We start from the raw sequence: 26,971 nt of genomic DNA on the forward strand, positions 1-26,971 counted from the left end.
CTTACTGTCCTCGTGTGTGTCATTGATTTTTGCTCCATTTTAGAGATACAAAAAGAGGCCAGGGAGTATTGACAACGTGGTGAAAGCTCGACATGCATGCTCGCTTGGTCGCACATCTTCTCGATCCAATGCCATCTCAGGCTTGCATCAGCTTGTTTACCAACCTTTCCCTTCAGCCTGTAAGACCTCACTCTGAGGCATTGACCTTTACTCAAAGTACGGTGCCTGTGCAGTGTTTTTCCCCATCTGCCCCCGGAGCACTAAACCCATTCTCAGTCAGTTCAGGTTGCGAAACACATGCATGAACTAAAGACTCGCACACATCCAGCATAACAGACACATCACGTAACCTTGAAACTTTGCCTGTCCATTAAAAGGGAAAGCAGGCTTAAAACTCTGCTAGCTTTACTCCAATATGAACAATACTTAGTTTATTCTGATCCCCCCCCCCAAAAAAAAATACCCATCATAGACTACATCTTCATCTTTTTAATTTTCTCCTCTGTTGCCTTGTTACCCTCAACATTGTGCCACAGCAACCATTGCTTATTACCATAACCGTTCTCGTAATGCAGAGAATTTCATTACGCTTGTCTGTTGAAGTTATGTTGGGTTTTATGTGGTTTTATTATGCGTGTGTGGTTGACCGTAGGCCGTCGTTAATAATGGGCGAAGCGGCAGTTTAACAATGACACTCCATTAACGGGTGCATGCGCCACAGAGCACAGCCAGGATAATGTTATTAAACTGATTATTCAAACCCCCCCCTGTACAGTTGCCTCTGCTGCAGCCATTTTCTTTTGTTCAGCATTTTACAGACTGTGTATTTCTTCTCCAACTCCACAAACTTCTGCTTACTTTATGACTGAGGTCAAGCTGGGGAGGAAAAAGAGACATTAACTAGAAAAGAAAGACTTTTAAAAAAATTTGTCACACTCTGTGGGGGGGAGAAAAATACAAGTTGTAAATTTAAAATGCCCTCGGGTGTGTGAAATGCCAGTGAGCAGCATTTTGTTTTGGCCTTTAAATTGGTCATGACTGAAAAGCTGAGAGCTCCCCTGTGGGATTTGGTCCTGGGCCTTCAACTGGTTGGCCAGAAAAGACAAGATTATGTTTCAGGAATTTTGCACAGAGGAGCTGTCCCTGAAGTACAAGGCTGTTTTTGGGAGGAAGTGAAGTGTAGTTTACAGCGACATTTTGACCTTGATGGTGGCTCATGGATAAACCGCCGGACATCAGCTCAGGGCGATGGAGAAGCTGCGCCGAGAATACAGAGCAGCCACAAAAGTTATGTCTGGTGCAGAAGGGGTCCTAACAATAGACTGTATAAATAATGGGCAAAGCTATCATGACGTCATCTATTGATTTGTCCTTATGAAGCATCCGGTCAACAAGATGGAGCCGGATGTTTTGACGTGAGGGAGGCGCTTGAGGACAGGGACAGGCCTAGTCTTTAAATACAAAGTCGTTCAAGCGTATCAGTCTAGTCTAACTCATTAGCTGGCTAATTAGCTAGTTCACCATTCTCTTGTGTTCTGACCGTAGTTGTTTATTTGTAAAACTGAAGTAGCTGAGAGAGCTTGAGGAACAACATCGATGACTCGCAGTGGTTGAATAAACCTAAAACTAGAATGTCCCTTGCCAAAAAATTGAGTACCTTGGATGACCTTTAAAACATAAGCAGTACAGCAGGGCATCATATTTGAAAAAACTTGCATAAAATATCCCCAAAAGCACCTCAAACACAAATATGGCCCAGAGTTTAGGTTCAGCAGCAGAATTAAATAAAGTGACAGACTGCTACAGTATATCATCCACCTGCTACTCAAAGTCTCCAAGTCTTTTAGAATTAACTATTTAAGCACTGTTACAGTTTCAATGGGAGAGATATATAAAATTCCATCTACTTTACTTTGTCATGCTTGAAATGAGCTAAAGAGACAAATGCATGATTTAGCAGGCTGTAAACATGGAATATGGGGACTGAATGGGGATTGGATTTTTGGAGTCAGCCTCAGGCGGCCACTTGAGAAGCTTCAGATTTTTGGCACTTCTGTGTTGGCCTCATTTCTCATATCTGGAGGTTGTTGCCTGGTCCCAAGCGTCCCAGACCGTCCTGCTAACCCTGAATACACCAGCCTACTTGTAGAGAAGGGTGTACCAAACATGACACCTCATTGACTAACGCACCAAAGAGCCAGGCGTTTTTAACTGTTTGCCATCATCCGCTGCTGTTCTCGTCACGGTCACTTGGTTTTGTATGTGCTTCTTGCATATGTTGTGTCAAATGGCTGAAAATGAAGGAGTGGAGTTCACTGGAGAAGCAGGTGTTTTCCCCTCATTACTTCCTGACAATACCCCATCTGGTGCAGGGAAGCTGCTGCCACAGACTCCCTGCCAACCGAGGGGAACAAACACTCGCAGAGAGGCTGACAGGGAAAAATGGAATGGGATCGGAATTGGAGATTGAGTGGGGCAGATAGTTTCCTCGCCAAAACAACAAGGTTAAAAAGTTGTGGTGGGAAATGAAATCACGGCGCAGACGAAGCCTGAAGCTGAGAATTTATGATTGCTCACAGATCCTCAAGTGGAGGTCAGATATGAGGCGTGAGTTCAAAGAGAACTTTCTGGAAGGGCTTTAAGTCAAGGGCAGACATATTAATATTAATGTTATTAGACTGCTTTGATGCTTTACTGCCTGTTTGAACTTTTCTAAATGTTTGAGCCAAACTGGCCAAAAAGTGTCTGGAGGATTCATGACAGATGAGAGAGAGGCCAAACTAGATTTGAAACCCATGACGTGCAATTCCTAGACGTACCTGAGGGAGGCGCCAAAGATACAGTTTCAAAAAGATGCCTTCAAGCCTTGGATGCTACAAGCCTGTGGTGGTATAACACTAGATTAGGGGAGGGTAAAAAAAAAAAAAAAAATGTGGAAAAGAGAAACAATTTTCATAATGGAGCAGCGCTCTCTGACTGGAAAACACAATTATGGACAAACTGTGTCCACAGCATGAGGGTAAAGTTAAAGAGCCCCTTTAGCAAGACCTAATAGGCCCTGACTACAGATGAGCAGAGACACTGGCTCGTCCGGAGCACAAGTTTTTTGTTCCAGGCTATTACCGTCATTGTGAACGGCGATTTAACAGAATACACTCAGGTCTCCCTCTCTCTCTCTCTCTGCTCTACTTGATGAGTCTTGTGTGCACATTTGGGAGATAATGGGGCAGCTTCTGCAGCATAATGTCCCCGGATCACCAAAAAACCCAAAGACTATTGCACAGTTCCTGATGCGTCAGTGATCCAATAATAAGGAAACACTTGAAAATTATAATGTTTTTTTTTTTTTTTTTTGCCACAGTGTCAGGTTTAAAATGTGGGAATAGTTCATCCACCTGATTCCGGACATGCAGATGAATCAACACCAATTGTCACATTTCCAGGTAACTTGATGACTGCAACATTTCTTTCGCTTCACATAATAAACATCTGTTTCGTTGTTGTCATCTTAATCATTGTGCCACACTTCCTTTTCGTTCCGTGTGCTGAATATGGAATAAATGGGTAATTTGCGTCGGGAAATTAATGTTGGTTATCAATCACATTTAGCACGAATTGATTTCAATTAATGGGAAGGTGTACCCGCTCTTCCCTCCCCTGCTTTGCTCCTGTAAAGCCGTTTTCTTCTTGGAGCCCAGCCCCTCTTTCTCATCCGCACACCCCTCCACCTGCTCCTGCTCTCTGCCATTGGTCAGAAGCACACACACAGACCCGCCCCAACGGGAAGCTTTTTAAAATATATTTACAATGTAAAGTCACCAAGAAAAACCGGCCGAGCCATCATTTTAACGCATTCACAAAGAGGGAAAGTGGGTCTGATTGTGTGAGAGGAAGTACTACTATGTAAAGAGCTGCTTTTACGCACGGAGCGTTTGATCAGAAACACTCTCGTTCACGCACAGTCGCACGCGCGCGCACTCACACACAGAGACACACATAACTACACAGACGCTGAAGGCGCAGTCGGAGAGTGAACCTGCGGGTTCATGTCACTCTGATTACTCCAAGGAAGAGGAATACTGAGGAACCAGATCAGTGGAGGAATATCAGCGACAGAAATGGCTTTCACGACCGTGTGGAACTACTGCGTCCCTCTCGCCATCATCACAGTAGCCTGCTTGGTGCGCACCGGTAAGACTCGAAATGAGTGTGTGAGTGTGATTTGAATGAGAAGAGAGTTAAGCTCGCTGGGATGTGTGCAAGTTTTTCTAAGTCCTGTTTAAGAAGGAGCTGGAAAATGCACGGGGTCTTTTTTTTGTTTGTTTGAGCTGTCAGGTAGAGAAACTGAAAGCAGAAGCCCACCGCGGGACAATAACATGTGCCAGTTTACAATCATCCTGCGGATCCACTGTTAACATTAAGCACTGGATAATTAGAAGCAAAGCCATTTGCGCGAGTCTAGGCTACAGCTGTAAAGATATTTTATGTGTGTCATCGTGTTGTCCACTTCTTGTTAGGGTGAGGGAAATACCCCAAAAACACAGGATGGCGAAAGTGAAAGGCGCAGGGTCGCTGTCACTTTTTTTTTTTAACCACGCAGATATTTTCTGAAATGATCCCATGCTCTGTTTACCCGCTTGCGTCATACCGATTTGATTGTTCTCTCCGGACTGACCGTGATTTGAATTTATTGTTGCTATAGCTGCTGTGTGAGTCCCGGGAGCCTGTGTGCACGCACAGCCATGCATGCAGAGAGACTTCGAGTGAATATTCTGACAGCCACATGAGAGCTCATAACAAATGCCCGCAGTGGACCAGACGTGTGGTACACACTGAGAGGCAGCAGTCACAGCTGTGGTGTGTATGTGTTAGTCATTTAATTATTCCTCAATAGTGCGAAGGACTGAAAGGACCTTTGAGACCTCACCTTATCAGATACAATAACATCTAACAATCTATTACAAAGCCTTTTAGTGACACCTGCAACTGCCTTTGTTGCTATTAATCTCACCCACTGGAACATCTCAGCCTGGGATAGTCCTGCAATGCTCCCTTAAAGGCACAATATATTTCATGGTCACTACCCTATAACGAGTGTATCTCCTGCAGGAATAAGGAATTGGATTGCGCTCAATTTTTGTCTCCAAGCATCCTCAGCTTTGTGGCATTCTGTTCCATCTGTCTGTAAATGTGATAAAACACACTCACAACAAATTTGATTGAATTCCACCATAAAGGGGGATTTTTTTTTATAAGCAGGAAATGGTGACCAGGAAGTGCACAGAGAGGTTGCTTCACTGGTTTGTATCCTGTGGCTGTTGTCCTTTTATGGGCCTTTGTTTACCTTGTCCTGAGGCACTGAGAGGGTTAAGTGCGAGGTCGGAGATTGTCACAGTCAGACCTGTGCCGTGCTGTGCTGTGCTGTGATGATGTCTCTTTCGTATGAGGAGGGCCACCTTGCTCTAAAGCCATTCTCCCTGCTGCACCGACACCATCCTTACCATGGCCTGTGTATTGATTTTTCTCCCTTCGAGTGTGTTGTTGTGTATCTGTTTGTATGTCTGCTGCCGGAAGAGTGGAAGGTTGATTCATATGCATAAGCATGTAGGCGTTTGCATCAGTCTAACTGGAGTACTGTGAAAGAGGTTTATGTACGTGCATCTGGGCGCACATTTGTGTGTTGCGTGTGTTTGTGTGCGCTGCTTACAGTGTTGGGCTTTGCCTCAGCTGCGGGCAAACCTCTGCTGGGGGCTGCTCACTGATCACTGTCATTAATCTAGCCACTGACAGGGGCCGGGAGAGACAGGGGACCGCGGGGGGGGGGGGGGGGGGGGGGGGGGGGGGGGGGTTGTCACAAGCAGGGGGTGGATGGAGGAAGGTGGGAGAAAAGGATGTGAAAAGATGGTCTGTTTTGTGAACAACCTGCACATTGCACACATTGTGCCAGCTTTGAAAAATGTATTTCTGATAACTATTCAGCATATTCTACAGAGAAAAGTAGCCAAACTAATTAAGAAGAAAGGGAAAGAGAGGATGAAAGGTGGGAGGGGGGAGGGAGATGTGGATAGTTATTATGCTAGCTAGAGATGGACAGGTTGATTGGATGGATTGACGAATGAGTGGACATAAAGATTGACGGGTTGCTGTGAAGATGTCGAGGCCGGGAGACTTGGCCCTCTTTTGAAAAATGAAAAAAAAAAAAAAGGAAAGGGAGACAGAGGGATAGAAAGATGGCGAGAGAGCAAGAAAGGCAAAAAAAAAAAAAAAAGAAGTGAGGGAGCGAGGAAGAGTGGGAGAAGAAAGGCAGAAAGACTTCACAGTGTGTCTGACGGGCAGGCCTGAGGGACACACACACAGGCGCACACACACAAGCACACACATTCACTCACACCAAATAAGCGGTGTGTGTTTATGCGCTGAGTGCACGGCTTATGTGGGGGCGGCTGATCCAGAGCAGCTGTGGGCCAAACTTCCACCCCACATACAGTAACAAATGCAGTTAACTCCACCTTTTCAGCTCGCCCAGCCTTAATCGCTACCGTGCACACCTCCATCACTTCCCATTCCTCCGCCTCCTCCCCTCATTCCTCCTCCTATGCCTCCATTACCACCTGCCTTATCGCTGTGTGCATTAAATCACCTCCATTTGTTTATTCCAATGTGTGCAATGAGAGCCATCCGTTTGAGCTTGTTCCCCATCATGCTGTTTGGACCTTGGCTCGGGCTCTGGCGGTTGAAAAACGGCAGCAGTTGGACGCACTTGGGGGAGGAGATTTGAATACCAATTATGGCTGGTATACACACACACACACACACACACACACACACACACATATAGACACACAGGCAGGGGCCATGCATAAATCAATGTCGCTGTGACTCACAGAAGGGAGGCCTGGCGTGTAAACACAAACATCAAGAGAAATGCTGCACACACAAAAAGTAAAAATATGGACACATGCACACATAGGTGCAAAACAAACACACACACACACACACCTTATGTCTGCCGCCTATGTAGCACATCACATTTTCATTGAACTCAAGGATTGGATCGCTAAAGCGTGAGTTTGTCGGCGCCCAATTGCAGTTTTTGATGCTTGTCAGACACACTTTGCATCATGCCAGAGTTAAGATTGCCTTTTACTTTCTTCCTAATTGCGCTGCGTTTGCTATTTCAGCGTCTTTCTTTGTTCCTTAATGCGCTGAAAAAAAGTCCCCCCCCCCCCCCCCCCCCCCCGCAAGCAAAAGGTCTATCCTTTGATCCGAACCTTGCAGGATAACTCACTCCCGAAATAAAATAAACTTGTCGACAATTTAATTAGAAAATCTCGAGACCTCCTTTCCATGCTCTCTCCCCTGCCATCTGCTGGTTCACGTCGTAAAAATGAGCCCAGCACACAGTCACATTTCAGTGTTAAGGTTCTATTTTTTTTTTTTTTGTGACTCCCTGTCTTTTGTAGGTCTAAATAATTGGACAACCTGAACTTGGCAGACAGCGCTGGCATGCCCGTCAGCACAAGAGGAGCTGAAATGAGCCTTTTTTCCCTTTCTTTTTAATAAAAAATGCGCTGCCTACTGCTGTCGTGCTGGGGTCTGTTTGATCAACTGATGCAGTCTTAAAGGGTCCTGACAGGGTGGCCCAGTATCTCAGCTGAGCAAAACCGCCTCGGCATAAGCTCCATAAACAAATTGGACTGTGTCGCTTTTCGGGCAAGTGATGACTGAAAGAGTTACGGAGCTTAGTGCGGGCTGAATTTTATTTTCCCTCAAGCCTTTATGGGTCCATTACTCAGAAGCAGAAGATGTTCCTAGTCTCACCGTTTAGTGCAGGTGATGTATTTTACAGTAATTATCTTCCAATCTGCCTCCCGGTCTTCAATGCGATCCATAACTCCTTGTTTTGAGCTGCCTTTGTTTCACACAATGATTGCATCTCAATAACCCCCTCCAGCTTTTATAGACCAGTCCAGAGAGGAATTTATTTTTACATCAACTTGAATATGGGGAAATAAGACCTGACAAGTCATTTTGTTTCCTCTGCAAGGACATGTGATTTGTCTATCACATATCCCTTTTCTCACTCTGTTTACAGCATGTTTTTGTCTTGGCGCACAAACAGAACGCACGAGGCACAGTGATCGAAAAGGGGCGCACAAAGACACCGATTGGCAATTGAAGCCTTATATCTCATTTGACCATTTGTTTAATTGTCCATTAGTGAAACTTTCTGTCAATCTAATCAGGCCAGCGCTAATGTAGAAACACGCTTTATGGCTGCCACCTCATCTCCTTCCCATTACTATTCCCCTGACGCTGCCGCTTGTGATTATCATAATGGTGATCTATGTCGTCCTTACGTGTCTCTCTCGGAGAACAACTGGCGTTTCACCAACTTTGCCGCTGAAGTTTTTTTTTAATGCTGACTCGCATGCCAAGGACATCTCCCCCATTTGCTGGCGTTTGAAGCCTGCCAATCAATCCGGCCCTTTTAACTCCGTCTGATTGGCTCGGCGCAAAAGAAAGACGCCCCTCTGGGGTGCAGCTTTTACATACTGCGACCTGATGTCCCCCTGAGCCAGCAGCTTTTTCTCCCGCCGCTGACCTCTCTCGCTGTATATATTTGTCTTTTCCATGGGAGTGTGAAATCAGTAAACAGGGATTCCTTTCGCAGTGCTTCTTGGTACTACACAAAGGCGGTTGCTGTGTATTCTTCCTACAAGGTGTACTTATGTTCGGAGCCAGTCAAAGTTAAATTGCAGTCGAGGAACAAAGATGGAGAGGAGGAGAGGGGGGGGGGGGGGGGGGTCCGGCGTCTGAAAATACACTCACGCCATGGGGTGAGCATTCCTCGCTATTGGTGACACAGTTTCCATGACTGAGAGTAAACGTTTATACCTCCTGCTTGGCCCCGGGCTTGTTTAACACCTCTTCCTTCGCAGTGACACCTGTCTTCGCAACTCCCGCAGGGCGCCGCGCTAACTTGGCCAGACAGCGGCCTCCGGTAACGCTGGTAACCACGGTGATTATCCTCACTCAGGCGCTGCGGCAGAGCCCTCGCTAGGCGTGATTGGACCAGAGACGCTGATTGAACTGAAAAGGGCAAGTGCCTAAAACTGAAGCGCTGGAAACTGTGTTCTTTGCCGGTGCAGAGGCTAATACACATGCTACCTGGATGACTTGATTTAGAGATAAAAGGATGAGGAGGATGGCGGGTAATGAGGTGCTCATCCAGGGGTAAGGAGGATCAGTGAAGGACTTAAAGCCAGGTGAAGCTGTCAATGCCGGGCACAGAGGTCTCCAACAAGACCCTATTTCCATTTACCCTTGGGAGGTCTGTGTGTCCAGTGGATGCTAGCTGATGAAGAGTGACCAGGCTTAGCCAGGGCATGAGGGACTGATGGGGTCAGGGAGGGAGAGAGATGTGGGAAGGAGGGAGAGATGGCTGGCTGCACAGTGTATAAAAGGCTGAAGGAAGGGAGGAAGGAGAGGGAGGGAAAGCACCAGGGGCATGCGTCACAGACCAGTGAAGCAGGGAGGAGTGGAGCAGAGGAGAAAGTCAGGCAGAGAGGAGTCCAACAAACAAGTGAATGATTGCAGGATTTCAGCTCTGACATGGAAGGGTGTAAAAAAAAAAAAAAAAAAAGAGAGAGAGAGCAACCCCCTGCTGTGCTGGATGACGGATTTAGAAGCCAAGAAAAAAGTGAGGAAGGAGGAAAGAGTGAGATTAAGAAGGTGGGACCAATGTAGGAAAGTGCAGGGTTCTGGTGTGAGAAGAGGATGTGGGTGAGGAGGAGGAGGAGGAGGAGAGACAAGGAGATGAATGGTGATACACAGAGATAAAGACGGAGAGAGGGCGAGCACTGTGTAGGTGACCACACCAGAGAGACTGAGTGTCATGATCGATGAGGTCACAGCGTGTACACACACACACACTCATGCTCTCTAACTCCGGCTCCTACACACACACACACACTGACAGATACAACCAAACAAGTATTGAAATTGTTTCCCAGCAGCTCACGGCCAGTCCTCCCACTTCCAGAGAAGCTGCCTCGCCTCCGAGAATTAAAACACCCACACACGCGCTGGGCTATTCATCTGTCTGCCATTTACAATCCGTCTTCATATCATCGCCATTAATAGGTTCACTTTGATGAGATTGTCAGATGCTGAAAATTGCCAGTCAAAGCAGTGCGCTATCTGCAGGGAAATCAGATGGAAATTTTCAGAAGGCCGACACAACAATGCTTGAAGAGGTCTCGGATGAGTTTTCTATCTTACGAAAAAACTCTTAAGAGTGTCTCTCCCCACAAGTGGCAAATTCATTTGAGCTCTGACACGTCTAGCATAGATAAAGTGGAAGTGACACTCGCAGCGTGCGTGCAGTTTCAGAAACCTCATAAACAGTTGTTATCAGACACTATTAATTCATATTAATGAATGTTTTGAAAGAACTTTTGAAGTCGGGAGACAAGAGAGGATGTTGGTTTAAAAAGAATGTAGCGCACAGAGGATTATCAGAGATTATCTTTGTAAATGTTGTGGAAAAAAAACACACATTCTGGCGTACTGTATGCACTTTGAAACCAAATGCTATCTCTCAGGGAAAGACAAGTGATAAGAGCAGCTGCCAAAAGATCAAACTCTGATTGCCCGGCTCCATTTTGGTTGCATGCCAAGGGATTGTTGACACAGCGACTGAAAAAAACCAAAATCCACTGCGGCTTTCCCGATACTTCCCTGACACACCCCTAAACTCTCTCTGCGACTCGCCTCTGTTGGACTGTTCTGCTCTTCATCGCTTTTCAAGCCCAAGACAAGAGCCTCAACATCGAGCTTTGATCCACTTCATTAGCAGACCATAAACAACCTTTAATTATAGGCAATTAATTAGCAGCACATGAAAACAATCCTCGAAACATTGGTTCGCTCTCAAAGACCCCCAAGCGCTTGTATGGAGGAAAGAGTGAGGGCTGAAGAGATGGACAAGGAAGGGGAAAGAAAAGGGGAATAAGCCTGCAGTCACGCTTAATGTGCTGGGGCTGAGATTTACCGCAATGATTTGCTGGGCTCTTTTGAGATTCATAAGGTCATCAATTCATGCTCCGCTTTCAGCAGGGCAAGACAAGAGTGAGGCTCTGCAGCCGTCTGCACTGAAGGGAAGAGAAAAGAAGAGGAAGCCCGGCCAAATTGGATTGGTGCTGCGATTGTTTCTGCAGAGATCGTTACAGTTGGCAAGGCCACTTAAAAAAGTGGCCGAGCACCAAACGACCTTGAGGAAAGCTCTAGCTGACTCTCTCCCCAGGATTCATTTTCTCCTGGGAGGTGGAAGGGGGCGTTCACGTGCACGGCTGCCGATGCGCCTCGTGGCCGTTAGCAGGTACACACGCCTTCTCCCCTCACCTCCCATCGGGCAGACCCGCAGATTGCAGCAGTGCTCTGGCTCGTGTCTGCAGACGAGTTCCCATCTCCGTGTCCATCTGCCGGCTGAACAATGTTATCATGGACCGCAGAGGTCTCTAGTTTCTGGCCGTTGGAGCAGCCATACTGTCTGTGACACTGAGAGAGCTTGACACAGGCCTTGGGCTTTGGACACAGTTGGAAGAAACGGTGCTTCATAGCAACTGCCACCCGCTGGGCCGTCCTGGTTAACTGAGCGGTGAAGCAGCTTGCAGAGGCCAGTGGGGTTCTGCGGTCGGTATGAGAGACATTTTTAGCTTTTTTGACGATGTAGCCATGGACAGCAAGTGTTTTTTGTGTCTGCAATATAGATCCTTCAGTGTGGACAGCCAGTACACAGAAATCACAGCACGACACTGTCGCCTCTCGACTGCATATACAGTAACATACTTTATTGCAAGAGAAACTAATAAAAGAAAGCTGTGGGGGGAATGTCCTCTCATTCTTGATTATGTTTCTCTTTCCCAAGGGCCAAGATGGCTACCATCTGTCTTCCACTTTTATCAGAGCGATTTTGTCCGGCGTTTTAGTCGCCAAGCTTCCAGTGTGATTCGAAACGACATGATGCATGATTTGATTTATACAAAACAAATACACAATATTAAATAAAAATGCATTGCCTGCAAGGAGGAAACCTGTCTCCTTACAGCAAACACACATCATAGGTCTTGTGCAGCATGAGTGTTATCTTTTGCATTAAACTGTGGTTAAGTCAGTGAAACAAAAAAAGTTTTTGACATGTGCTTTTGTGAGGCAGGAAATTAAATCTGCCAAAAACGATGAAGGCTCACCATTCTCACGGAAGTAGGAGAGAGTCTGCAAAATTGACCAGGAGTTAATTTCTCAACGTCAGGGTCTGATCAGCAGAGATAACAAAGGAGATGCTGTTGCCCATATCTGGTTAATCTGTCAGTGTTGTTTGAAGAACATTGCCAAACTAGATAAAAGGACAATTTTACTTTTTTTTAAAAACTTTTCTCTAAATAAAGTTGAACTATGGAGGGTTGTAAGTTGTCAAGCTTTATTAGAATTCAATATGCAACACACACACACACACACACACACACAAATCTTTCTCCAAGATGACACATTCTTTATTTAATGTGAAAATACAGACACATTATAGTACCAAGATTGCACTATTACACATTAACTATTGCAGCGTTCACATTGTTATTGTGGCATTACCTTGAAAAGGAAAAAATCTTTGTAAAACTGACTTCATTCAACTGCTCTACTTACTGCTATGAGTCTGGAAATTCAGCAAAACATGTCCTTTAAAGCTTCGGCTTTCATGCACAAACTCAAGAAACCTTGAATCTTATTTCTAATTTTGCTTTTAGCACAACGTCGATATCATCATGCATTTATCGTTACTTTTTCATACCGACTTCTCTTAAGCTTCAAAAAGGATTTACTCCACACTGTGATGGCACTGGAGGGGGTGGTGGTGGTGGGGGTGGTGCGGGTGGGGTCAAATTCTGTTCTGTCACAGCACTTCTTGCATGAGCAATTATAACTGATGCTTATTTACCGTAGAGATGGATTCGAAATGTGCTGAGGGGAAAGCGATTTATGAGCTTATGGGGAAAATTAAAAACAAACATAAAGCATAGGTAATTAAAAAGCAGGTTGATCCCAAATGATGACTGCTGCATAAATCTGTGGCCGTGTTACAGAAGTGCGCACAAATCCGAGGCAAAGTGTAGAAATGCAGGTTGGCGTACTCACACAGACACACACGCACACACACACACACACACACATTTGCGTGCGAAGAAATACAAACATTTCACTGCACTCGGGAGACTGTAGAGACCTTTCCAAACTTATTTACTGCAGCATGTTGTGTCCTGATGCGCACTGCTTCTTAAATGCCACATTCTCTTACTGGCCTCCTTTTTTTTTAAGAGCCTCCTGAAGATAGTGTGTACAAATACAAGGACACACCTGGTTAATGTGTTTGAAGCACAAAAACATATTCACTCAAAAAACTACACAATGATTTCTTCTCGTCATCCATCTAGCACCCTATCTCTGCCTTTTATTCTCAAACAAAACCTGCTTTCTTCTTGATCGCTACACTTGTTCTCGTCTCTCTGGCTTTTCTTTTAGGCCTTGTGTTTTTCCCCCCTCTCCGCCCCTCCCTCTCCTCTGATAACTCTCTCCTCCTGATTCTCCCGCATTGTGAAGCCAGTTCAAGGGCCTCAGCAGTGTTTCAGTGTCTTTTTGTCTGTCCTCCCCATGATCACTCAAAAGCTTTTCTATCCCTGCTTACCCCTCCCTGTGAACCTGTCTGTCTACATCTATCTTGTTGCTACTTAAATGCCAATGTCCATGCACATGCACACACTCCACTCCTGTGTGGCAGGTGCATGTGTCCGCATGAATCTGCTCCGACTGTTACAGAGACTTTGCAATAAGAGGGAGACTCAGCGATGGTTGGAGAGACAGATTTTTGGAGAAAGGGAGGGGGGGGGGGGGTGCTTTCATGCCAGGATTGCTCACTGATGGATCTTTTGGCTAACAGTCTCTCTAGCTTCCCTGCTGCTTTCCACCATGTCGCCGGCCTCCTCTTTTTATACCTTTTTATAATGCCGCTGCAGGCTATAGAAAGCCAGGGCCAGGTGTGGAAAGGGGGGGGGGGGGGGGGGGGGGGGGGGGAAGGAGAGAAGGAGGATTGACAGAACCCAGGTGGACAGCTTGAACACCTGAGCTTCTGCTGTCACCTTCTCATTTGCATGGACAGAATAATTTTTTCCCTCTGTCTGCCTTTTTTTACATTTATTTTCACACTCTCTCTCTCTTCCATTTACACAGGTCCTATCTATTTGTTTCCAATTTTATTCTTGTATTCTCTTCGCCTCCACTCCTGCCAGCACTCTTGTTTCTTAAAATAAGTTACACTTCCCTCCTTTTTTTCAACTCTCATTTTTACACCCATTTGCCCTTTTTCCTTCTTTTTAGCGTACCTCCAGATTTTACCTTCTCTCCCCATCTGTCTCGCTCGGGGCTTGCTGAACTGGTGCATTTTACTTATATGCAGCTCTGCAATATTCTTAAGGTGGAGGCCTATTTTCACCGCACTTCAGAGACTGTGCAGTCCCCCAAACCATCTCCATTTATCTCCTGCCCTCCTCCTCTCTCTCCCATGACTGTTTTGAACGAAACCCTATATGTTCCTCCTTCCCTTTTCTGCATCCCTGAAGCCTATGCATAACTTTTTGTTCCCATTATTTTCCACCAAAGCAGAGTTTAGCTCTTTCATATTTAATTCCCTCATCTCCTTCCTTTCAATCTCTCATGCCATCACTCACACACACAAACACGCACATTCATCACTCCCCTCATTCCTACTCTTACTTTTTCCATCCTTCTTTCTTAACGTCTGTGGCACTTTATCTCAATTATCCATTATATTTCCGAATGCACCTCTTCTACTTGGTCTGTTTTTTTTTGGGGCATTTTGACCATTTTACAGTCAGATTTGTAGGTGTGGGTTTTAAGTAGGCTGTGCAGTATTCTGCTCACATATGCAGGCGCACACACATGCATCGTTGTCCTGGCGTTTTTGTCATGCCAAACACACTCCTGGCTGGTTCAGCCTGAGTCCGAGCCTAAGCTGTGCATAAGCAAGCATGTTTTTATGCACACATATACTTTTAAATAGTTTGGCTACTTTTTCCAATTCTCTACACACACCTAAACACAGCTTGCTTTCAGAGATATGCAAGTTTTCATCCGCAAACTTCCACCAGAGCTACAGTATATAGAAGCTCAAATATATACTTTCCCTTATATGCAGTTGTCTGTCAGATAGGCACACATATTTCTGTAAACACACACACACACACACACACACACACACACACACACATTCAAAAGACAGCCATCAGGCTCCCTCAGAATTGCTGAATTGAGTTATGTCGCCTGTCAGTCAACTCTCAGAGCCCACACACTCACACACACCCCTGACAGATCCCTTCCACACACACATCGGCCCGTCTGACGGTGCATATTTCGCATGGGGAAGGGACTCAATTACGGCGAAGGTGAAAGAAGCAATAAACACGGCACAGATACAGTGGGGCTCGCTCAGCAGCGCCGCAGTCAATCACAGGGCCGGGGAGGTAGGTAGCTGCTGCCGCTTTGCTCATCCAGTTGTGAAGTGCCGGGGTAACGGACAAGGGCTGGTGGTGGATGGATAGAGGAATATGTTGGGGGGGAGGGAGGGCTATGGGGGGGGAAGCAAAATGCTACCATCTAATCCCCTGCTCCCCCCCCCCCCTGGAAAAATGATGTGGCTGCAACCAACTTACATGGAAGTGCCACTGAGAGGACAGAGTGTTGGGATGGATGGAGGAAGGCATTGCGGGGACGATAACAGCCAACCTTCATTTCAGCCCTCGACACACACACAAACACACACACACACACACACACATTGTTACAGACTTTACATACACACAAACACACTTGACCGTCACTGGCACTGCAGCATTGCTTCCAGGATTTTGTCGCCCACCCACGTTAAGAGGACCAACAGAACAATCACACCAAATAATGCATCATTTGCCCAGGATGCATCTGCTGTCCTTTCCCCTTTGTGTCTGTGTGGGTTTATGTGTGAGGCTGATATAACAAACACTTTGCCTCACAGAACTGCTGTCACCACTATTCATTCAGTGGAGGTTACATTTTTTTCCTGGACATTTTTTGAGTTTATTAATCAAGTCAAATCGGCACAAATATACTGACTTCACATCCCTGCTTATAAAAATCATGTAGGTTGTACCTCTACTGTTTATTGTATGTTTTTTTGTAGTGTAACTAATTCTCCTGGTCTTTCGGATGGCTCTGAAACATTTTTGTGTACTTTGATAATGGCGGAGATCTCCCTAATGTGTCAAATGTGACAAAACCCAAAGTATAGTTAACACACATCAAAATTGATTCTCTGGTTACAGCTGGTAAAATCATCACAAAGTGCTTGAGTTAACACAGTTAAATGACCAACCACCTGCTTCAACTTGTAATTGTATAACGCAGACATTTGTTATCTACTGTAAGAGATTTTATCAAACCTTTTCAATGCCCTTTTTTGTGTTTATTTTATCTGGCTTAACTGTTTGTTCATTTACAATCTGTCTGAGCATCTATTGTTTCATGCTGCTTAATTATATTATCTTAATCATTAAAAATGACGCCCAAAGCTATGAAAATTAGACCCCATTATCAAGAGGATCTATGTCTGGTTGTTGATATCACCAAGCCAGAACACAAATGTCCTGTTGAATCTGATATTTGGCAGCCTTGGCCTTGTTGAGTAAACTGTCAATGTGTTACACCTGGCAGGCTTATCGAAAAAAAATGAAATTACAAAAACAGCTAGACAGCTGAGAAAATGTGGCTCTATGTCAAGTGAAAGTGATCTGTCTGTGTGGCAGAGGTGATGTTTCCCTTACCAAAGTGGCACAGAAAGAACATAAGACTTACATTCGACAGGATGGGTGCTGATTTTTTTTGTTTGTTCCTGAAGTGTATTGAAGAGATTGAGTCAGCGAAAACACAATCTGTGGACGTCAATTGATCGAACAGACTGGCACATACTGGTAGTGGGCGATGTTCTGCCATAGACCTGACCACACATGCGTGTAAACACGACTCTGAAAAAGTTCTGCTTGCACAAAGAGATTTGCACCAACAGATGGAGTTTTGCACTTGTTTACTTGACAAATAAGATGCAACACACACATGCAGGGTGGATAAATGAGCACTTCCTGGAGTTCACACACACCTCATACTGTGACAGTTTAGTAGTTGCATTAACATCTTTGCACGAAGCTAGACTCAATAAGTACAGCAGAGGAAGACAGGGAGCGACTGCCTACTGAGAATCTAATAGTTCCAGCGGCTCTCTCTCTCACCTCAGCTACCTTTCGATCTTATCTGCCTCCCTCCATCTTTTATTCATTTCTGTTCCCCTCAGCACATCCGTATTTCTCTCTGCCTCCTCCTCCGTCTCCCTCTCTCTCCACCTTGTCGGCCTCTGTATTTACCACCAAGGCTTGCCTTTTGGCAGTTCCTCCTCCATTACTCCTGCCTTGGTTCTTCTGTCCCTCTGTGAGTTTTTTTTTCTCTCTCTCTTTTTTCTTTTTTTTTTTTTTTTTTACCTCTTGTTCCTCTTTGCCTCCCTGTCTCTCAGACATCCTCTCTCTTTTGCTCTGTCTCTGTGTCAAATCCCATCCTTTTGTACTTGGCCCAAACCTCTGCTCCCCTCAGACTGTGTCTCACTCTGCACCTTCTTGTTGGAGCTGGAGTTGGCAGAGAGTTATGGAGGGAAAGCTTGGAGGAGAGGGGAGTGGAGAAAAAGTTGTTGGGATGTCAGGCCTCCCACCAGGACAACACATTCTTCCCCCTAAATCTTCAAATGTGGCAGCTTGGTCTGTAGCCCTTAGCTTCCAAATTGGAGTAGCTAGGTACCACTCCATTTGGCATGTTAGTTTGGCATATGCAGGGCTCTGCTGTCAAGCATGCTCTTTCACATTGCTACTTTCAGACTATCAGAGTAATGTATTTTTGGCAAAAATGATAAGATAATGAAATAGAGCTTGCTGATATCATGCATTTTCAGAACTCTTTCAACAAACACTTGATAAAGGTTGCAAAACGTTCAGAACGGTCAGGTTCAATTGAAAAAAGATGAATTAATGTACCTACGCTACCTACACAACAAACGCACGTTAGCTAAAAAGTGCCGCATACAGTATATGCTTACTTTTCCACGTATACATTGCGAGCTATAACAGGATTTACAACCAAATGCAAGTTACATTGAAGGCTGAATGTGCGACAATTTACACATAGATATAGCAGAAATCTGTCTGAGCCGTATCTACACTGTCTTAACATGGATGGGACGGCCTGCCGGCTCATCCCCTCGCGTGTAAAAGCTGTTTGAGGGACTTGAGAATATTAGAATAACATACTGTACTCACTGCTTATTTGAATGTCACATAAGTGTTTTTAGATCACGGCCATTTCGTGTAAATTTACATGCAGTGTGAAGCTACGAGCAAACTGAGCATTGGCATTAGCAACGAGCGCTAGCATTAGCATGCTAACACAACAATGCAGCTCGAGTTCTTTTGGTTTCATGCTGGTGCTCAAGGGCGAAATCTGCTGGATCAAAATGTTGCATATTCTTCCTTTAATGCAGTTAAATTCATCAAAGAATAACTTGTTTTACTCAAAAATCGTATTTAGCTTCTTGTGTTTGACTCGTCCATCTCCTTGAACTGTCACACCAAGTCGACATGAGTGCAGTTTAAACAACTCACCTGACGATTCATCAACACATAGACTCACACACAGCGTATAGAAATGACACTACAGGGTTCTGAGCCCTTTTTGTTCCCCAGTTACACCGCTGAAAAAAACTGCTGTTTTGAGTATTTTTGACTTTGGAGCGAGAACAAACAGGGCAGTCAAGGAGAGCCGTGCACTGTAAAGAGCAGTGCAAACACACATCCTACAGCATTAGATTCATCTTATTAATTGCCTATGTGGAGCTCGGGGTTGTGACACTCTTGTTATTGCTTTGTGTTATTAATAAAAGAGTTACGGTATGGAAGGGCTGGAATCAATAAGCGGGCTTAAAAGGGAAATTAAACAAGGAGAGAGGGGGGACAGGGCACAGGGACAAATTTTGGTGCAGCTCGGACATTGTTATTAGTCGCTGCTGCCCTTTAATGAGGGTTATTTAATGGGCCAGAAAAACAGTCAAACACAGCAGCCAGCAAACTGAATGCTGATTTCTAACCGCAAGAACAAACCAAAGACTGGCGAAACTCCTTTTATATAAAGCTAAAAACAAGGGGGGGAATATGAATTTGCGGGAAAAAACAACCCCCATCCCCCCCTCTCTCCAGCTTGCTTACACCCCCACACTCCCTCTTTCTTCTATTTGTTGTTTGTTCCACTTATTTCCTCATTCACCTCTGGTTTTTTTTGTATCTTTTCCCACAGTGACTTTCTTTGATTGGAAATGTATTCATTATAGGACAATAAAAGTCTGATTGGAAGAGCTGACCGCCTTTCAGCACAGTCTGATTAAAAAGCAGGATAAGAGGCAGAGAGAGAGAGACTATGATGGCATTACACACCTGAAGTCCTCACTCAAAGGCAGCTTTCATGTTCTCCCAGCGCCGCTGCTTACCCTTCAACATGGTATCAGAGCTCCTGCCGTAGAACAATGTGTTTTGATGCTATTAGTGTTGAGGAGAGTTCAAGGAAAGTGTTTTTAGTGCTGCACCAGCTTGCAGTTAAGACAAAAATAGAGCTATTCATAGACCGCAACATGATTTTCAGAGCCTCTTTGGCAATGACATATTTACATTGTACAATATTCTGGATCCGAGCGTGACACTCGTTCAATTATGTGATGTGTCTCCCATGTGTAAACACACCACAGCGCTGTAATGTAATTCAGTGTAATAAAGACATCTCGAGGGTGGATGGCAGAGATGGATGGTGCAGTGCAGTCACAGAGTCTCATCTGCATGGTGTTAGTTCAGCCCAGGTTATCACTTCAAACTTTTATTCCCCTTTCTGTCACCGCTGCCTCTATTTTTTCTCTCACTTTAAGTGAGAGGGGGCAAGGTTGCTGCTGCATTTAGAAAGTAATTTAAGTACAGTTTATTGTTGACTCATAAGATTTTATAGCAATCACCAACATTTTTATTACTACTCACCTGGAAACATGCTGTAGAAACATGTCTGCACAGCGCAGTGTGTGTGTGTACATGTGACACATTAAGTCCAGAGTCTGACTGATATAAATGTCCATGACAATAGATTGGTTCATTACTTCTTACATGCAGTATCAGTGAAAGCAGTTGTTGTCATTTTGAAAATGTGTCTCTTAGTTTTTTCCATTTAAAAAAAGTTCTGAAAATGAGTATTGAACATTTTTAAACTCAAGCTCAAATTTCAAAATTGACCCTAAAATTATAGCATCATACATCATTCTAGTGAGCATCAGCCCAGTAGATGTATAATATTACCTATACTTAGATAGGGATGTAAGATTAACAGTAGAGATGCAGGTTAAAGACCTCTATTCTTATTCTAAAATGCATCCATTATAGCTATTTTGGTCAATAATCAACCTAATAAATTAAATGCAATGTGGACAACTCTCATTTCCCACTGGATTTCCTCGGTACCATGGTGTATATCTCGGTATTCATTAGAGCCCGACTGATCTCTTTTTTTTTTTTTTCTTATAATGCTATTCGACTTTATATATCATTTTAACTTTTTTGTAGAAGCTGACTCAGGGAGAAACACACAAGAATTCCAATGTACCTGTACTGCCCTGTACCTGTTCAAATGGCAATAAACATCTATTCTATTCTATTGTTGGATTACACTAGCAGTTCTCTTTCAGCAGATTGTGCTTTATGGATTACAAGTAGCATCATCACTCTCCAGAGTGCCAAACGGTTACTCACATATATGCGCAGTTACTCCCAGTTGAGTGACCATCTTGTCTTCCTTATACTGTATATATTTTGAAAAAGTGTATGACAAACTGCATTTGAGAGATCAATGCATGTGTTTATCTATATCTATCTATCTCTACAGATCTAACATAGATCTAAGAAAGATATCGCCGATCTATAGGAAGCAGATTTTTTTTCTCCCCATTATCAATTTCAGTGTCGGCCCCAAAAATGTCACATCGGTCAGGCCCTATTATTCATTCATCGCATTACAAGTTCATGAGAGACCTGGTTATTGCACATGAAAATGAAACCCACAATTTTTTTACTTTATTTTCTCTGAAAAGATCCAAAGAGGCGGCATCATCACTGGCCTCCCTCAGCCACCATTAATGATTTGTAAAAGTCTATATAACCAGCAGACACTTTTATTACATTCTGGCACAGAAACTCTCAGTGGCATTTCATTGGAAAACAGTCCAGTCTCTGAAATGATACAAACTCTGCACCGCACTGCCAGCAGAAGAAGGAAACGTCTGTAGTGCAGACGAAACACTGCAATAATAAAAAAGCTAAATAACTATTATTGTACTGTTGGAGACAGATTAGTTGGGGATGATGGCGGTGTCCCTGAAGACAGAGATGTTTCAGCTTTTGTTTAATTAAAAAATGAAACAAATCTTAGCCTTGTCTTTGTTTTCCAACACGTGTTGTTTTTAAAAGTTCTGAGCGATTTCCCTCAGAAAGCATCGACAACAGAAACATCTGATATTTGGTTCAAATGCCTTTCATGCAGAATAATCTAACCTCAGGCTTAGTAACAGAATTTGTCAAGCATATCTGAGAGCCATTCAGCAGGCTCACTTCCCTACAGTAAGTGGGAGCTCAGGCTGTCCATTTTGCACACAGTCTATTGAGCCGAGCGCTGCAAAGTGCTGTCAGCACTGATGAATCTAGCCTGCAGGTGTTTACAGGTGTAGACAAGTGCGCTGTTGATGCTCCTGTGGGCCAAATGAATCAAATCTAAAAGTGTGTGGATACACACAAAAAACGGAAAAATGCATGTGCGAACTCTCTGCCAGATTTATTAACCCCTTATGTTTGCAATACCGGTCCAATTCATCTCAAGTCAGTGTGAAATTTTGCACATTTGCACACCTGTGATGCCTGTTGGCACAATTATCCTATAATAGAAGTCAACAAATCCCTGTGTGACCTTATTTGGACGTAAACCAGACTTGTTTTGTCCTCAATCTGTCATTGGCAACAACCTGTGACAGCTCCCAGCAGTCATTTGTGTACAGCGATTACACGCATCCATTACACACTGATACAATATAAGCCTATTTATGGTGCAAGGTGACTATAAAAACCTTGTGCATTAAGTGTGAGTGACCACATTGTATGTTAGCGTTTCTCAAACAGGACTAATATCTTCATGCAGTATAAATTTGATGAACTCCTCCGTTAAAGTTATGTGGAGCATGTGTTGTAAATCTGTTGAGACCGACAGCGTGATGTTCTGGAAAGATTAAGGCGCCAAATAAAATGTCGCCCAAAGCCCCCGAATTCCCTCTTTGATCTTTATCTCTCTCTCTCTCTCTCTCCTTCTTTTTGCCACATTGCTATTTCACACTCAGTCGTACACAAAAAAAAAAAAAGTGCCAGAAATGTGAAACATATGAAAGGAAAGGAGAGCTAGAAAGAGAAGCTCTGCATGCTTTCTGACTTTGGTACATCTGATCAATCACTGAGGAAAGATGGTATGCATTGACTTACGTCCTTTAAATTCCACCAATACCTGTGTAAAATATATAGTAATAATGTGTGTTTACACTTGTATTAACATACACACACAAACCTCTTTGCAAACACACAGTTATCCCTTCCTTTTGTCCCTGTTAAGCAGTGACTCATCAGTATGGATCTCAGTCTGCAAACATTAACTTTGGCTGTATACAAAAAACGAATGAAAGCTGAATGCATCACAAACTGCACCACCCAGCACAAAGGGAGAAAGAGTGACTCCCTATCTATCAGATGATGGATATTTTTCCCTGCGCGTCTTTACTTTCCATTTGAGTAAATTCAAGAGATGTGTGTGTGCGGGGGGGTTAGCGAGTGTGGGCATTATCTGCATGTGCGTGCTCAGATTCTTGTTTGTTGCCACTTTCTGTGTTGAAAGAGCACAGAAAGCCCACGGTCGGAGTGAAAGCTCAGCCTCCAGGTGCTATAGGCCCCCCGATGAAGAGATTAGCGGTGAGAGATGTGAAATAAAGAGTGTTAATTAAAAGCAGAGAGTGGAGGTGTGGGAAAATCAGGTAAGAGAGATAACATAGAGTCAGGGTGCTGAATAAAAAAAAATGATATACCTGCCCACCCATCCATCCACCCACACACAAACACAGGCATAGAAAAACCCATTTTAAGCAGAGGAGATGGGGTTTGAGGAATAAAATGAGCAACTTAGTGATGTGGAAAGTGTGCAAGAAAGCGAGCATCTCTGAGTAGGAGGGAATGGGAATAAGGGATTAATTGAATCTGATTTTAATCCGGCTGTTTGTTGCTTCTGGTTGTTGATGTTTTTTTTAAACACACATTTAAAGTGCAGGAAGGTTTATATGCCCCTGTGCTTATTCCAGGAGGTCAAATAAGGCAAAGAGAAAGTTTGAAAAGTGAAACCCTATCAGGGCCATGATGTCAGATTAAAAAGAGGAAGGAAGCTATCTCCCTCACGTCGTCTCTTCATGTTTGGAGTGGAGTAAATGGAAGGAGATAACATTTGAGTACGACTTGAAATGATTGCGGTTTCGAGCTATAACGTAATTACAGAGAGGAATAATGTTTATGTGTCTGAATGGGAGAAAGACAGAAGGGGGCAAGGGTGAGGATAAAGGAAAGGGAGATGAAATGTCAGCTCGTAAAAAACGGCATGAACCTAAAAAGTTGGGAGTCGCCGGGGTGATGCCGGAGAAAGTTTCAGGGGTGGAAAGGGCAGCGAGAGAGAGAGCATGAAAAGAGAGGAAGCGAGTAAAAGGGATTAATGGGAACAGATTTTAATCCCGCTGGTGATATTAGGGGGGGAGCTATATTTGGGGGATGCCAGGGGGTGGAGAATATGGAGAGGGGGGGGAGGGGGGAGGAAAGGCAGAGAGAGGGGAGAGGGGGGATTACATCTGTAAATCATTTTAATGACGCCTCTCCTCTGCATTAAGGGGCAGCCAGGAGGCCAAATAAACAGTGTGTAATTAGAGCGGGGGAATGGGAAATAGAAATAGTGAAAGAGTCGGGGCAAAGGAAAGTCATTTTGTAAAGTAAAGGATTGGAACAGTAGACCTCTGGACAATAATGGTTATGGCTCTCATTATATGCTGCTGCTGTTAAGAAATGAGACCCGACAAGGTCCGTGAAACCGCCAAGGAGGAGGAGGAGGAGGATGAGGAGGATGATGAAGCTGCGGGCTGTGACGTCGCTTAGTGTTGCGGTGATGATGATGATGGTGATTGTGAAGGTAATAATGTAAGATACGTTCCTCCTGGGCTGGGCGATGAAGATCCCCGTGTAATGCTGATTATAATTATGACGGTTGGAATTATGATTACAGTAATGGAGATGGTGATAAATGTGATGATAGTGTCATGGTTGCCAGCGCTGTCAGTTCTGCAAATTATCCATCCATCCCGTTCCTACAGCCGCTTATCCTGTGCAGGGTCACAGGAGAGCTGGAGCCTTTCCCAGCATGCATTAGGTGAGAGATGAGAGGTATATCACAGGGTTATCAGGTACAGTATAGTCATCCACTCACAGTAATATCTTTAGAGTTCCTCAATTCACCTGGGACACACTGTTGAAATGAATTGGAAGCACCTGCACGGCCCACTGTGTTAATTATCCCGGGCTAAATTTAAAATATGTTTCCAGCCATTTCGTATAATTGTGTGTGCTTTCTGGGTTCAGTACAAACCGAGCAGACGTCAAAATACTTTTTTTTTTTTTTTTACCACACCAAATCAAGGAAGAGAAACAAAAAGATTGCAGAACTCTTTACACAAGTTATATGCGATGTAATGCATTTTTTCAAGTTGCAAGTTTCCAGAAGACTAAAACTGCTAAGTCTGTAGATAATGTTTTTATGTAGGCTATGTGTTTAGAGGAAATTGTAGAAAATATCCTATCATGAGTTTCTCTTAAGGCCAGTGGGCCACAATTTAATACATTTAGTTCAAAAACTAAAATCTTTAATTTCCAATGATGTAGAACAGAATATGCAGCACATGCTGGGATTTGGAGAAGCTGCTTGGTGATACATTTCTGTAAATTAATCTATTAATCAGCAAATCATTAGTCCACATTTTAGATTTTAGGTTGATATTAGAATATGTTATACACCTAAAAGGATAGGATAGGGGTTTTAAGCCTATTTTATTGCACACATGTACATTTCCTATTGTACATATGTGAATTGGAGGTTTTTTCCACTGTAAGTTCTCCTGCTGTCCGTGCAAGCTCTGAAAAGATTCCTTTCTAAAAGGATTTTGATGTGAAAGAACAGAGACAAAATCCAAAAGTCATATCTCCGAGCAAAAATGGATTCTAAAGTTCAACTAATCGAATATGAGGCTTAAGCAGTCTGAGATGGACAAATCAAGTGATAATCTTCCAAAGTCTCAGTATTTTCTTTTTAAACACAAAATTCCTTCTTTGTGTTCCCCCAGACAGCGGTTTCCTCGCTGAGCTGGAGTGCAGAGATAGTAACACAAAGATGGACTTTTTTTCTGAGTTATTTTAAGCTTACATTGAAGAGTTGCCGTGGGGGAGAGAGAGATTGGGGGTCAGGACCTTGAACCCTTTGGTCCCAAGGCTTGCCCAGAGGGAGTTTCACACTAAAAAGACGGCCTAACTTTGGAAGATCTCTCAGACTAAAACTGCTGACGTCTCAGAGTTTCTTTTCTGTCATCACTCTCAAATCACATTATAAATGTATCTTCTATGCTTCCTCCAAGAACATTTATGGTAACCAATAACTTTCAACATTCATTTGAACATATGGGTATTGTTATAAGTGTATCGATGTTGTACAGTTTTATCCCATAGTATAAAACGGCATGTAAAGGGGATGTCTTGTATATCTACCTTTTTATAGGTGTATTTGAGTGCACACAAACACACACAAATAAATATAAATTACCCACCTGTACATAATGGAAACATTAGCTTAGTGTTTTAATGACACAAAAAGAAGATTTATGTTAAAGTCAGAATTGCAACTAACTTGCAAAAACACATGAATTGCTAATGGTCCAAACACATTGCCACAGTTAGTTCATTGCGAATAAGACAGAGTGCATCACTTTCCCATGCACCTGACTTTTGAAATATACATATATATAGAAAAATACTAGCAGCCTTTCCGAAAAACAACTTAATAGTTGGTTTTAATAAAAATCCTGCTTCTGACAGGGAAAATAGCCAATCACAGTGTAGGATTTTTGGGGTTGCCAATCAGACTTCTAGGGAGGCCCATGCCATCCCTGACCACCCATCTGGACATGCCCCTGGTGGTACTGCAAATCAACTGTGCATGTATTTATCATGTGCAATGCCTGGCTAATGTGCAGCTGAAACATTTTAAGTTCTTAATTTTAATTCTTAAAGTACTGAAGTTGTCATCAATAAGCTGAAAAGTGCAAGCCTATTATTTGTTAGCAGCAACCAGGACAATAACTCCTGTCACGGTTCAAGAGTGCATCATTCAGACGGACAGTAGGAAACAAAGTAATGTTTTATATTATTACAAAAAAATCTCAAAAAAAGTCAAATATAAGAAACATAAACACCAGGGAGAGAGTTAAAATCAATGACTACAAACATATTACCATTGTTCCAGATTAAAGTCTCAGCAGGTCCCAAAGGTGCTGTAGGCTACTGTGATGAAAACAATGATGCTACTTAATCATCCACATGTAATTTCAATTGGAAGAGGTCAGAAGTCACCCTTCATG

The 26,971-nt window shown here is 43.7% G+C and overlaps 1 protein-coding gene across 1 annotated transcript in view; it reads left to right on the top strand.

The window, feature by feature from the left end:
* Positions 1-3,815: 3,815 nt before the first annotated feature.
* The window catches only part of cadm4 (cell adhesion molecule 4), a 163,955-nt gene continuing 140,799 nt past the window's right edge, over positions 3,816-26,971 (top strand). Inside the window, exon 1 of the mRNA XM_061050212.1 lies at positions 3,816-4,191. Coding sequence (XP_060906195.1) covers positions 4,119-4,191 — 73 coding nt within the window. The 5' untranslated portion in view covers positions 3,816-4,118. The remainder of the gene's footprint in view (positions 4,192-26,971) is intronic.

Source organism: Labrus mixtus, chromosome 11, assembly GCF_963584025.1.
Source record: "Labrus mixtus chromosome 11, fLabMix1.1, whole genome shotgun sequence".
NCBI lineage: Eukaryota > Metazoa > Chordata > Actinopteri > Labriformes > Labridae > Labrus > Labrus mixtus.